Here is a 14,383-nt window from a genome sequence, read left to right on the forward strand (position 1 = left end):
CACACACACACACACCCCTTGTCAAGTTGTCTCTCTGCTTAGAGGGTGTGAGTTCAGGGAGATCACTTATGTTCATCGTGAACCTCTTCACTGTTATCTGCAGACAGAAGAATCTGCAAGCCAGGAAGGAAGTGAGGCAGAGGCCCAGGAGCCTCCACCACTCACAGTAAGCTGTCTGCTGCTTGCCCGCTGCTTGCTGCTTTGGTGGTAAAAGTCTCATGTGCCATGCCCACCCCTTCCTGAGATGGAAGCCCCTGATCGTGGGGCAGGCTCGTTTCTGAATCGGTGTCAGTGGAGAAGGAATACCCAGTCCCTCTAGATTTTTGCCTTTGTGGTGCTATGCATCAAACCCAGGGGCTTGTACACACTAGGGCATTGCTGTGCCCCTGAGCCCTAACGTGCATATCTGAGCCTTGTCACTCATTGAGGGACTGGTCTCTCCGCTGTGTGCCCACCCTGAGTCCAGCCCCCGCTGCCTTCTTTTTCTGCAGTCCTGGTGCTTGTGAGTCTAGGCTTTATTTGGCTCCAGAATGTTCCAAACAAAACCTCCTGCTTCTCCTTGCCTCTGGCTTCTGAGGTCTTGCTTCTGGGAGCTGGGTCTCAGAGCCACAGGGCGCAAGAGTAAGGCGGAGCTGGTCTCCTCTGCAGTGTTCTTTCCAGATGTCAGGCATTCTTATCAGTGCTGGTCACTGGGCAAGCTCCAGAGGACAAGGTCCTGTGTTCCCCCTTTCCAGGGAAAGGCAGGACAGGGAGGATGGAAACCCCTTCTAGGAGGAGTGGGCAGGGCTCAGAGCCCAGACCCGTAGCTAGAACTGGGAGGAAACATTTATAGGCCCAGTGTAGATAGACTTGTTTCCCTTGTAAAGTGAGGGATTCCAGAATCCTGTGCTGGAAATTGGAGGAAACTTCTCTGTTGTTCTGCCTTCTGTATGATCATGAGAAGTAGGACCAGGTTGTGGTGTGTTTTATTTTGCTCTGGCTTTTGGAAAGTTCCGCAGGTGGCACATTTTGGGTAGCACTAACTCCTCATTTACTGGCAGCCCTATGTGCCCCGGATCCTGAGTGGTCTGGCCTCGGAGAAGACAGCCCTGTCCTTACAGCACCAGCAGACCTATGGCACCATCAGTGATGTCAGTGGGATCCTCCCTGACCAGGACATAGCCTCTGGCCCACAAGACAGTGTGGTTTCTGCCACCATCTCTGCAGGCCACCTGTGAAGTGGCTGTCTGCAGAACAGACCTGACTTGGCCCTGGAGAGGGGCTGGCCTGCCAGTGGGGCTATGGTGGAACTGGAACCCCCACTGACCCCCACCCCAGCTCTAAGGCTGAGAAAGTCCCCAGAGTCTGTATCCAAGATCATATGTTGCAAGTTGTCTCCCAGGTTGGCCCTATAGACAATATTCATCATGGGGAGAAATGTGACAAGGGGAAGACCAAGTGTCTACCTACAGCAGAGCTCAGCACCCACCCAGTCCCACCACAAGCCTGTGTCCTGTTTTCCCAAGGTTTCTGTGGCAGGACCCAGGTACCCTGTCACAGACAGGATCTATGAAGACTATTAATAAAGTGCCTTTGGTGAGGTTGGTGGGCACATGTGTGGCGTTCCCATGTTTGACAGTGTTGGGGAGGGTGTGGCCTAGTGGGAAGGCAGACAGCCTCTTCCCTCCTTGGGATCAGACTCCCACACAGCTGTGAACTTTAGAAAGCAACTCTCTGTTGCCTCCAGGGTTTGGTCTGGGACATGGACAGTGCCTTCCCATGGTCCCATGTCTCTACATGGCAGTACTGTGTGCCCGGTACCACATAGGTATGTCCCTGGCTCCAACCAGAATCCCAGCTGCAGCTGCTCCAAGCTGGTCCAGGGAAACAACATTGGTGCCACATTCCCCTTGCAGTTCCCAAGCCTGGTAGGACCCCAACAAAAATAACTCCCGTGGAAGGGAAGCCCCGTGTGGGTGGCTCAGCGTGCCCAGTATCGATTTGTTTCAGTGGCTCTGAGAAGTGGTATCATTTACCATCCAAGCATGAAGCTTCACAGGAGCCTGGGGTGAAGGTTGGGGTGAAGGAGCGGTAGCTCCAACCTCAGGCAAAAGGAATGGTGGCTGGGGAGGCCTTGGTCCATCCCACCAGTCATGGTCTCTCCACCAGCAGCACAAACTTGTAGATGCCCTGGGCCCGTAGTTCAGGCTTCTTCAGGGCAGGGAAGTGGCCCTCACAGGCCATACAGAGTAGAAGAGGAGCTTGGTGTATTTGGCCCTCACCCATCTCTCACAAAGGAGAAGTAACTCACAGGGGAAGTAACAAAGTCAGTGGGCTTGCAGACCTTCACCCTAGGAAGATACAGGGTCTGTGGAGGGGTCCAAGGGTCACATGATACAGAAAGGGGCAGACTAGGGCTGCCATGGCCTCCCACCCTGGCTTTAACTGAAGCTCCCTTTCCTGACAGCGATCCAAAGTAGCCTATGGTTCCCACATTGGCCACCTTGCAGGGACCTGGGAAATCCCAGATTCTCCTCACACACACACACCTGAGTTACAGGCCCATCTGCCCCAATCCTGCTGGCCAGACTCACCATTAATGTCCTGGTCATCAGACCCTGGTCCAGTTTCTCCTTGTAATAGCCCAAGGAGGAGATGATGGCCACTGTCATCCAGTAGACCATAATGTTGGTCAGCCGGTCATCCAGTGAGAATTCCTGGCAAGCAAAACACGAGACTAGACTGAAGCAGGAGCAGAGCACAGAAGGCAGAGCACTGCAGTGTACCAGCCTGCCCATTGTCACAGATTAGGACAGTGTTGAATCCTGCTACTGGCAGGCTGGGTCCAGGGCACAGGCTGATGTGAGGACCATAAGGCAGATTGCTCTCCATGTGCATTTTAACTCATGGGGTCCCCTCAGTGCCCTAGGGGATGCACTACTGTCATCTCCACAGTGCTCCACCCCAGCACTGTGGTCAGGACACCGCTTCACGGCACCACCTGTCCTTCCTCCTTGAGCCCCCTTAGAAGGCTCTGTCACCTCCATCCTCCGAGGAGCCCAGTTCTGAGTTCGGGTTTCTGTGGGATCCTGTGGGATCCTGGGACTTTTGCAGGGTCTCACTCAGACCCTGTGCCCAAGCCGGAGAAGGCAGGGGGCCAGGAGACGGGACAGGGACCCAGGTTCCAGTCTCAGCTGTGTTACTGCACAGCCCTGGGACTCTCGACTCTTCACGTTGTGCCTGCCGCGGTTTCCCCTCTGATGATGAACAGGGAATGATACTGGCAGAACCGGTGAAGTACGGAAGGAAGCCCTGATACAGAATCCAGGCCCATCGATGTGACAACCTGGTAAGCCAGGAGGGTGGAACCCCAGGTTTGCCCCTGTTGCTCAGTTACTGAGTGCAGCTGTGCTCTGGAGCTGAGGCTCTGAAGAAACATCAGGCTGGGAGCCTGCCTGGAGGAAGAAGCCTAGGTCCTGGGGGGAGACTGAGTTGTGAGACACTGGTGGGGGTGGCGGGTTGGACATGGCCCAGGGATGTTTTGCCTGGGTAGAGGGAGCAGTTGGGGAAGGCTTCTCAGAGGAGGTGACCTCTGCAGAGCCTTGAAAGGATAGAAGCGTGTCGGGGGAAGAGATGGGCGTGGCAAAGGCAGAGGGCCTGAAGCTACAGGAAGCGTGGGGGACCAGACCTAACTTCCTCTGGGGGCCAGGACCGTACTGTATCCTAAGCAAGGAGGATGCACAAGGCCAACCTCTGTCCTCAAGGAGCCAGGAGTCCAGAGAGGGCTCATGAGCCACAGCTATAACCCCGTCATGCGGCACTCCGCAGCAGTTTCAGCCCAGAGCTCAGGACTCAGGTTACCCTGCTCACCCACCAGCAGGCTCACCTGTGTCTTTCTGCCACCCAGACCCTGAGGACGCAGCCTGCTGGCAACCCTACTATAAACCCATGCTGTCTATTCAAGCGGCCAGTGCCTTGGGGAGCCCATACCTGGGTGTGTCCAGGCGGCCAAAGGCCCAGCCGTTGTCTGATGCCTTCCTTGCTACCCTCTTTGAGGGCATCTAAGTCCCCATGACTGTCCTGGCTGTAGTCCAACTTTGTGTGGCTTAGAGACAGTGCTGACTCCTTGCCCTGGGCCCTGAGTCTCTCCACCTGCTTTAGTCCTTAGCCCAGCTCTGCTGGCCACCTTCTGCCTTCCGCAGTCTTAGCAGTGTCTCATGCTGTGACCAAGAGGTCAAAAGGGAGCTTTCAAAATTAGGAATTTTTTCCAGCTTCATCAGACTGAGTACAGAATCTTACACACACACACACACACACACACACACACACCCACCCACCCTCAGCCCTAATACCAAACAAGTTTCAAGGAACCCCAGTTCAAGCTGAGTCTGCACTTGGACCCAGCATTTCTGGCTCCTGTCTCACCCTCCTATAAACTGCACCTTCGGGGCACAAAGGGGTGACTAGCTGTCCTCCCAATTTTGCTGAAGTGTGAGTAAGCTGATTTTTCCATTTTTATGAGTATTACTCTTGTTAATGGGCAGGGGGACAAATCCACTGCAAAGGTGCAACCATCTACCTCTTCTAAACCTGTTCTTGCATCCCTGTGACACAAGACAGCAGAGGTGAGGCCTAATCCATCTACTTGATCCTGGACAAAGACAATATCCAGAGAGAGAAAGGATCAACCAGACTCCATGAATATTGACATCAAATTCAACAGTCCACTTGAACACATACCCTGTGGCCTACATCCACCAGAGGCCAGAGGGCTAATCAAATTTCCCATCTACAAACAGAAGCAAGGACACACCTTAACTTGGATGGTAATCACTGCTCCCTTCAGGAGCAGAAAGGCCTCTGGTGTGGTGAGGACACCTCAAAAACCCATAGGCCCTAAAGCAAGGTGGAGAAAATCATGACTGTATGGATCCAAAGACTAGTCTTGAAAAGAAACCACTCATTCAAAAACAAAGGAATTTTTTTTATTCCATTTTTTTATTTTTGTATTTTTTATTATTTTTATAATTTTTTATTATTTTTATCTTTCCTTTATCAGGTTTTCTGGCAGTTTAGATATTTCTATCCCTTTTTTTTTACTCTTTTAGTTTCTTTTCTCTCCTTTTTTTCACCATTTACCTTTTTCCTCTTCTTTATCTTTCTTTTATGTCATGTAGTTTGCTATGTTTATCTTTTTTCTTCTTTTTATGCTATTGTGCTGTAACACTATTAATATCCTTTTACTCCTCAATATGACCATCTTACTTTTCTCTCCTCCTTCTTGTAACACAGTGATTAATTTCTCAAATTTTGCTTTCTTATTTCCAGTTCCCCACCCCCTCTATATTTACCAATATAACTACTAAACTTTATCAATCTCTAGATAGATAGTTAACTTTATGCTGTTGCTGTTGAATACTGTTCTATTGTTAGTAAAGGTAAACTTGTACCATTTAATACATATTTACTGTAGATCAGTATTTGGTTTTTCTTAGTGTTCAAGCTAAATGAAAGATCTCTTTTCTATGGTTAAGGATGGCACATTGCTGCTCCTTAAGGTTTGTCAAGAATCAGTTGGTATTTGAATCTATAACTGATGCTGATTTTACTAAGATAGCCAAAGTCACATAGCTGTTGTTATTCATTGGTTGTTGTGGGATGCCAATATCTAGATTGCCTTGGTGTCATTAACAATAATGTGGCCCATTCCTGGAAAATTGTACTGGGCCAAATACATTTGCAACCTTCCATCCCAAGTAAATGTAGGTGGTTGGATCCTTGGACAGAGACGAAAGCAAATAGCCATGCCCAGAGCACACCACTGAAAAGTAGATATTAGCTAAAGAGGTCTCCATACTAGAAACAAGTACTCCTTTAGTCAACTCACAAATAGCAACACAAAAACAAGTGAACAAATAAAAACATGCGAAGACAACCAACAAAACTCCCAACTCTCCCAAAATTAATCTATGGAGCATTGAAGGGAAGAAAATCAAAAGCTACACACATGCATTATTCAAAATGCTATCAGGGAAGGTAACAAAACATATCAATAAGGTATTCCACAAACTCACAGAAGATATAAGTAAACAGATATTGGGCCAAATAGTTTATTTCCATTTTTTCATTTTCTCATATTTTTTTCTTTTCTCTTATTTCCTTTCCCTTGCCCTTCCCATTTCCCCTACACCTTTAGCCCTTTTCTTCCTATTTCACATTATCAATTATACCATTAGGATCTTATGTACAATTATAGCTTTTCACGCCAGAGAAACTATTCAGTATTTACACGTGTGTCTTATTTATTTCACTTAAGAGTATATCCTCAATATGCATCCATTTTCCTATGAATGACTCTAATTTCTCATTCTTTATGGCTGAGTAGTATTCCATTTTATAGAAAAACCACATCTTCTTTATCCAGTCTGCAAATGATGGGCAAATGGGCTGCTTCCAAGTTTTAGCTATTACTAACTGTGCCACCATAAACATGGGAGCGCATATATCACTGTGATATCTTTTAATTCTTTGTAAATAGGGAAGGGAGCAGGGGTAAGGGGAAAGAATGAGAACCAAGACCTGTCATGTAAAGGTACAAGATCCCCATGATGAATGTAACTGTACTATGTACCTAAAATGTACCAATAGACTACATGAGAAAAAAAAAAAGATCACAACAGATATTGGGCCAAATAATCAAAGCAATCAGAGAGTCTACAGAAGACACTAAAAAAGCTAACAAAGTTAAATAAAATTATGTAAAACATGAATCACCAGCATAGAAAAGAGTTGGGAGTCTATTTAAAGGTTCCAAACAGAAATTCAAGAATTAAAAATTCTATCAAAACTATAAACTTAAAAAGTGACCAATATGAGAACAGAGTGCCAAAATTAGAAGACAGGGCTCTTGTTGGTGATCAATTAATGAGAGATACCTTAAAAACAACAAAAGGATGTGAAAAATGGATCCAACATTGTCTAGATTTTTCAAAATACTAACCTACAATTAATTAGAATTAGTAAAAATCAAGATAACACAAGTGGCATAAAAAACCTGTTTACTAATAGCAAAAAAAATCTTTCCAAATAAAAGAATTTAATATATAGATAAGTGAAACATACGGAACCCAAAATACCCACAGTCAGAAAAGAACTGATCCTTCCATGGAACATCATAGCCAAAATCCCTGAAGGCCAACAACACAAGAACAGACTTTTAAAAGCAGAAAGAAAAAAACCAATGAATCACTTATAGAGATAAACCCATTAAAATTACAGCAAACCTCTCAAAACAAACCTGAAAGGCCAGGAGAGCTTGGTGTTAAATGTTTTGGGCCCTAAATGAAAACAATTTCCAAATCAGGCTGATATATCTTGCTAAACTATCATTCAAAATTGATGGAGTAATAAGATATTTTCATGATAAAGAGCACCTAAAGAAATTCATGACCACCAAACCAGCACTCACAAAAACTCTCGAGAATATCCTAGAAAGAGAAAATAAAGCTAATCATGACAAAAAGTCTAACTGAATACACCTGGTACAGTGACACATCAAACAGAAGGGAAAAATAGAGAATCAGAAACAGGAAAATAAGACATGACAGGAATGAATCAATACCTATCACTAATAACTCAATATGAATGGCCTCAATTTCCCAATCAAAAGACACAGATGACAAAATGGATCGAGAAATACAATGGGATACTGTATACAAGAAACATGTTCAACAAAAAAAGAAACTCATAGACTAAAAATCAAAGGATATAAAACAATATTCCATGCAAAGGAACCACAAGAAAAGCAGTTCTAGCTATCCTATATACAGATAAAGTAGACATAAAGCCAAAAGTGATCAAAAGAGGCAAAGGTGAGTGCATATTGGTTTAGGGATCAAATCAACAGGAAGACTTAATAATTCTTAACAGTGGGCCAGGGCTTTAGCTCAGTGGGTACCACCACCTGCATGGCAAGCACAAGGACCTGAGTTCCATCCCCGGTACCAAAATAATTAATTAATTAATTATAATAATAATAATAGTAATTCTTAACAGATATGCACCAAATAATGGCACATCCAACATCATAAAAAAAGTATTACTGGACATAAAAGATCAGGTTAGCATAAATACAATTACAGTGTGGAACCTCAATATCCCATTATTGTAAATAGATACCAGCTAGACAAACAACAACAAAGAAATATCTGGCTTGAATAAAACCTTCAAAGAAATAGACTTAATAGATATATGCAGTCATCAGTAACAGCAGAAAACACGTGGAACTTTCTCCAAAATAGACCACATACTAGCCAATAAATCAAGCTCAAGTAAATATAAAAGAATTGAAATTATATGGTGTATTTTATCAGATCATAGCACAAAGAAATTAAAAATCAACCTCAAAACACAGAAATTATGCAAATACATGGAAATTAAACAATACACTCTCAAAAAAAAAAAACAAGGGTTACAGATGAATTCCAGGAATAGGACAATTTCTAGAATTAAACAATAATGTCAGCAAAACATGCCAGAATTCATAGGACACAATGAAAAAAGTCCTAAGAGGGAGTTTATAGCATACAAGTTTGTAAAGTAGTTCATAATATTTTTTATTTCATCAATGTCAGTGATTTAACCTTTTTTTTAACCTTCATCAGTGACTTAACCTTTTTCATTTCTAATTGCATTGGGTATTTTCTATCATTTTTTTTTAGTAGATTGACTGATGGTTTGTCTATTTTGTGCATTCTTTCAGAGAATCAATTCTTTAGTTCATTGAGTCTTTGAATTTTTGACTTCAGAAGAGATAGACTCCTAGCTACATATCTTGGTTACTTTTGTCATTGCTGAGGCAAATACCAGACACCCAAAGATAAAGGAGGAAAAGTTTCTTTCAGCTCAAAGTTTATACAGGTTTTAGTCCATAGTCAGCTGGCTCCAAGGCAGGGCAGCATGGCAGAGGGCAGAGCAAAGGAAAAGCAGTTTGTGGCATGGCAAGTAGAAGACAGGGAAGCAGATGCCAGTCTCTCCCTTTTATCCCTTCCAGGATACCCACACTTTGGGTGGTACCACCCACACCCAGAGTGGGCCTTCCCATTATCCACACCCAGAACTATGCTAAACCTATCAGTAGACTAAGTTAATCTCAATATCACATTCTTTTTTTTTTTTCTTTTTTTTTTTTTTGGACGGCTGATTGAACTCAGGACCTTGCACTTGCAAAACAAAAGGCAAAACCACTGAGCTAAATCCCTAGCCCTCAATATCACATTCTTAATCCCAATATCATACACTCTAGATCCAGCCACCTCCAAAAATTCCCACCTATGACTGCATGAGACTTTGAGGGGACATCTATATACAAACTGTAACAATACACATGAATTACCAAAACTGAATCAACAAGGTCTAAAAACTCTGAGTAATCAACTAGTAGGCAATGAAATTGAAGTAGTAATAAAAATCTACCAACTAAGAAAAGCCCAGGTCTAACTGGATTTACTGCTGAATTATACAAAAACTTCAGAGATGTTCTAACACCAATATTGAAAACCTTTTTAATGAAATTTAAAGGGGGTCAGGGATTCAGCTCAGTGGTTCTGACACCAATCCACAGTACAAAAAAAGAAAGAAAGAAAGAAAAAGAAATTTAAAGGGAAGGCCTCCTAAGTTCATTTCTGGAAGCTACCATTACCCTGATTCCAAAACCAGACAGGGATTCAACCAAAAGAAAGAAAGAGACAGACAGAGAGAGAGAGAGAGAGAGAACTGCATACCATCTCTTTAATGAATATAGATGAAAAATGCTCAATCAGACACTGGAAAATAAAATGCAAGAATCATCAAAATGATTATACATCATCATCCCAAGGGTGCAAGGGAAGGATCCACATGGACAAATCAATAAATATAATACATTACAGAAACAGATGCAAGGAAAAGAATCACATGATCATCTCAAAAAATGCAGAAAAAGCACTTAACAAAATCCAACATCCTTGTGGTGGCTCACGCAGGAATCCCAGCACTCAGGAAGCTGACACAGGAGGGCTGCTGCAAGTTCGAGACCAGCCTGGGCTACACAGTGAGTTCCAGGGCAATCTGAACTACATAGTGAGACCCTATCTCAAAAAAAAAAAAAATCCAACATCCTTTCAAGATAAAAAAAAAACACTGGAAAAAATATAGGACATCATCTTAATCTGATATTATGACAAGCCTACTGCCAACAGCATATTAAATGAGGAAAATTTAAAACTTTCCCTCTAAAATCAGGAACAAGAAAAGTATGTCCACTAGCACCACTCCTGTTCAACATACTACCCAAATCATTAACCAGAGAAATTAAGCAAGAAAAAGAAATAAGAGCTGGGGATTTCTGCCACCTGCCTCGCAAGCACAAGGACCCGAGTTTGATCCCCCCCGCAAAAAAAAAGAAAAAGAAAAAGAAATAAAAGGAATATGTACAAAAAAAGAAGTCAACAATTATCCAAGTCCCTGGGCCCTAAAAAGTTTGTGTTTGCTTTGCAACTTTGTCCAGCATTTATTATACCCTAAGGCTTACTCTGGTGGGACCTGCAAGTGAAGATGCTGACTTTTTCAAGAGAAGGTGGTTTGAGCATTTAATGTGCAAAACAGACTTTGTCCCATTAATGGGACTGAGCCCTCCGGCACATGGAGAAAACTCTGTTTTCATCTTTAGTCCCCTAGCTGACATGCCATAGGTTGGAGAAGGGTTTCTGCTGCCTTTCTCCTGTCTCTCCTGTACTTGCTATTTAGGGTTGCGAACCAAAGAACTACCACCTGGGTCTACTAAGAAGTCAACTGTCTGATTTCCTGTTATGGCTTGTGTTTACATGTCCCCCAAAAGCCTTGGGCAGTCACCGGTGGGGCTTTTCAGAGGTGCTTGGACCTAGGGTGTGTGACACTGGGATTGATTCATAGTGCAATGCTAGAATTAAGGATACTAGGATTAAGGATGTGAGTGCTATTCAACCTATGGGCAGGTAGCCTGGATAGGATATAAAAGATAAATAGGCTCGTCACCTGGTGCCTTCTGCCTTCTGCTTGCTATAAACTGTTTCTTCTCTATAATGCCCCTCTGCCATGCCACCCTGTTTTGGAGTCAGCCAATTATGAACTGAAACCACAACAAACTGTGAGCCAAATAAACCTCTCCTCTTTTAAGTATGGTTGTTGGGTATTTTATCTTAGCAATGAAAAAAATAACCAAGACAGAATTTCGTATCAGAGAAGTGTTGGTATGACTATGCCTGACTATGCAATTCAGGAGCTTTTGGAACTGGCTTGTGGGAAGAGTTAGGAAAGGTTCAGAGATGCTGGCTTAAAAGGTAGCCCTGGAATACTTTAAACTGTAATTGATGTTTTGTTTTGTTTTTTTGAGACAGGGTCTCACTATGTAGTTCAGATTGCTCTGGAACTCACTGTGTAGCCCAGGCTGGTCTCCAACTTGCAGCGATACTCCTGCCTCAGTCTCCCGAGTGCTGGGATTACAGGCATGTGCCACCACGCCGGACTTAAACTGTAATTGATGTTAGATTCTGGTCAGAGCTCAGAAGACCACAATGCTGATAGAAATGTGGCTGGTAAAGACCAGGCTCAGAAGGTTTCTGCTGGGTAGAAGGACTGCATTGGCTGTTGGACTCCAGATGGTGTGTGTTGTGGCTTAGCAGAAAGTCCAGAGACTCATGCTTTAGACCAAGATTAATGGTAGTGGACTAATCTTGCAGAAATTTCAAGCCAGTGTAATGTTGAGGCCATGGCATAGCTACTGTTTGGGGCTTTTAGCTATATTTATATTGAAAGCAAGAGCAAAGAACCCAGAATAATATAAAACATTTTGAGTTTTGCCATAAAGGAAACTGTAGTAAAGTTGCAGCCTGTACAGATGAAACAGAAGATAAATTGGTTGCTGAAAGGACTAGCGAGAAAAGGCCAAGTATTTCAGAAGATAACAGAAAAAGATGAGAACATCACAAGAACCAACAGAGTCCAGCCTTTGCAGCCTCAGAGTTGCAAAAGTCAAAGACTGCTTTAAGAAGAGAGTCCTAGAATGGCAGTGACCTAAAGAGTTTGTTCCTTGGGACTAGGTTCAGAGTGCTCAGGGACCCAGGTACTCGATGCCTACAACCCAGACTGAAGGAAGCCTGGCTACAGCTCTTGATGGTGGCAGACCCAGGTATCGCCCATGTGGTGCTGGTTTTAGGTGCATGCAGAATGCAAGACTTACGGAGTCAGGAAAGCTATCACCTAGATTTTAGAAGAAGGGAGGCCAGGCAGTGTGCCCCAGCCAGGGTAAAGCTGTGAATTTGAGGCTGATGGCACAGTGAAGACCCCAGAAGTTTGGTGAAGCCAGGAATGTAGATTGTCTAAGGAAAATTACAAGGAGGGAGCAGAGCCAACCCAAGAGAGAAGCCATGGGAGCCACAACCAATGGCAGCATCATGGGGCAGAGCCATCCAATCCCTTTGGAGTTATCTTGCCACAGATTGCCTTGGATGCTGGACATGAAACTGCAGGACTTAATGTTTATCCTGCTAGGTTTTGTGTTGGCCTGTACCTTTCTATCCCCCTATTTGTACCTCTTGAAATGATAACATACATTTATCTTGTGCCATTGTATGTTGAAAGTGTTTAACTTTCTTTTCATTTGTACAAGGGCTGGTAGATAAGTTTGCCTTAAATCTCAAAGGAAACTTGGGACTTGGACTTTTCAACAATGATGAAACTGTGAAGACTTTGGAAACTCTTAGAGATGTACTAAATGCCTTTTGCATAAAGGGATGTGCACAAGTCTTTTGGGAGCCAAGGGCAGAATGTTCTGGCTTATATTTAGCTGTCCCCTCAAAGCCTCATGCAGTCACGGGTGGGGTTTTTCAGAGGTGCCTTGATCTACAGTGGGTAACACTGGGATAGATTCATGGGATTGAGTGCTACCCCTCTAAAGGTGAGTATCCTAGATAAGATATAAGGGACAGAAATAGGCTTGCTGCTTGGTGCCTTCGGCCTTCTGTCTTCTGCCTGCATGAACTGTTCGCCTCTGCAATGCCCTTCTGCCATGCCACCCCACCTTGGAGCCAGCCAATTATGAACCAAACCACTACAAACAGTGAGTCAAATAAACTTTTCCTCCTTTAATTGGTGTGTTGAGTATTTTGTCTCAGCAACAGGAAAAGTAACCAAGACACTCTCCTACCATCAACTGCACACAGGGCTCTTGTGGGGAAATCACTTGGCTCTGAAAGAAAAGAACTCCTGGGCTTCTTCAGTCATTATCTGTCCATGTGCTTTTTCCTCCTCCTTCTTTCCTATGCCCTTTCCTTAATTTCAGACATACATTTTTCAGGCAGTTCTCTTCTTCCTTGCAGTACCCACATTAGTCCCTTCATAAGTATTCTCTCCTTTTATATTTTCCTGAGCCATGTCCATTTTCTTCCTCATAGTGTCCTTCCAAGACCGTGAAGATTATAATTTGTCTCATCTTTTGTCTATCTTGCTTTATTTATTTATCTATTTAGACAGGATCTCACCATGTAGTTCAGGCTTGAGCTGTGTATTCAAGGTTAGCCTTCAACTCACAACAATCTTCTTGCCTCTGCCTCCTGAATGCTGGCATTACAGATGTAAGCCAACATGGTTGGCATATTATGTATTTTAAAGGCAATATTTACCAATTGAGTTGGATTCGTTCTTGTTGTTTTTAAAGCTTACTACGAATACTGGGGGCACTTTGCTCTCTAAGGGTCATGTTAACCATCCTCATCCTCACTGCATCTTCTGGATCAACATCTGTATACTTTCAATATGTCTGGTAAACCCTTTCTAGAAATTCTGAAGAGTCTTCACTTTCCTTCAGTTGAAGTTCTTGTATCTTGTTCAAACCTCTCAGATTAGGTACACCTTCCCTAAGTTTAAGACCTGCCAGAATGTATTGCTTATAATTATTCAATAGTTATTCCTACATTGTTTGTCCCAATCAGGTCCCAATAAAGGATCAGGGTTTCTTGCTGATTTCTCATTGGAGGTACCATGCCCACTCAATGGTTTTGTCTATCTCTAGCCTTCTTCCTTCAGAGGAACTGGCAGCTTCACTGCCCAGGCAGGTAAGTGGGAGGCAAAAATGTAGACAAACAAATCATTCTCCATGGGTCATCTCTAGATGAAAAATTAGAGTTCTTCTGGCTTACCAAGTCAGAGATTGAGAATAGACTAAACCCAGTAATATCTACCAGCTAGTCATCCTTTTTCAAACCTCTGCTTGGATTCTGCCTTAGAAGGTATTGTCCTGCCCTGAAATGGAAAGTTCCCTGACCACACATGAGAGTCTTGTTGGCATTTTTTTTTTTTTTTTTTTTTTTTTTTTTTTTTTTTTTTTTTT

At 43.4% G+C, this 14,383-nt stretch overlaps 2 protein-coding genes across 2 annotated transcripts in view; both read left to right on the top strand.

Moving 5' to 3' along the window:
• Tmem63a (transmembrane protein 63A) overlaps nucleotides 1-1,543 on the top strand; it is a 21,396-nt gene extending 19,853 nt beyond the window's left edge. The window contains exons 22-23 of the mRNA XM_033762259.1: nucleotides 104-166; nucleotides 1,041-1,543. Of these exons, the coding sequence (XP_033618150.1) occupies nucleotides 104-166; nucleotides 1,041-1,217 (240 nt within the window). The 3' untranslated portion in view covers nucleotides 1,218-1,543. The remainder of the gene's footprint in view (nucleotides 1-103; nucleotides 167-1,040) is intronic.
• LOC104847549 (CSC1-like protein 1) overlaps nucleotides 1-14,383 on the top strand; it is a 54,332-nt gene that overhangs the window by 25,877 nt on the left and 14,072 nt on the right. The gene's annotated exons all lie outside the window — the stretch shown is intronic.

This window comes from Fukomys damarensis, unplaced genomic scaffold (assembly GCF_012274545.1).
Source record: "Fukomys damarensis isolate Sample0158 unplaced genomic scaffold, DMR_v1.0_HiC HiC_scaffold_11, whole genome shotgun sequence".
In the NCBI taxonomy this organism is placed as follows: Eukaryota; Metazoa; Chordata; class Mammalia; order Rodentia; family Bathyergidae; genus Fukomys; species Fukomys damarensis.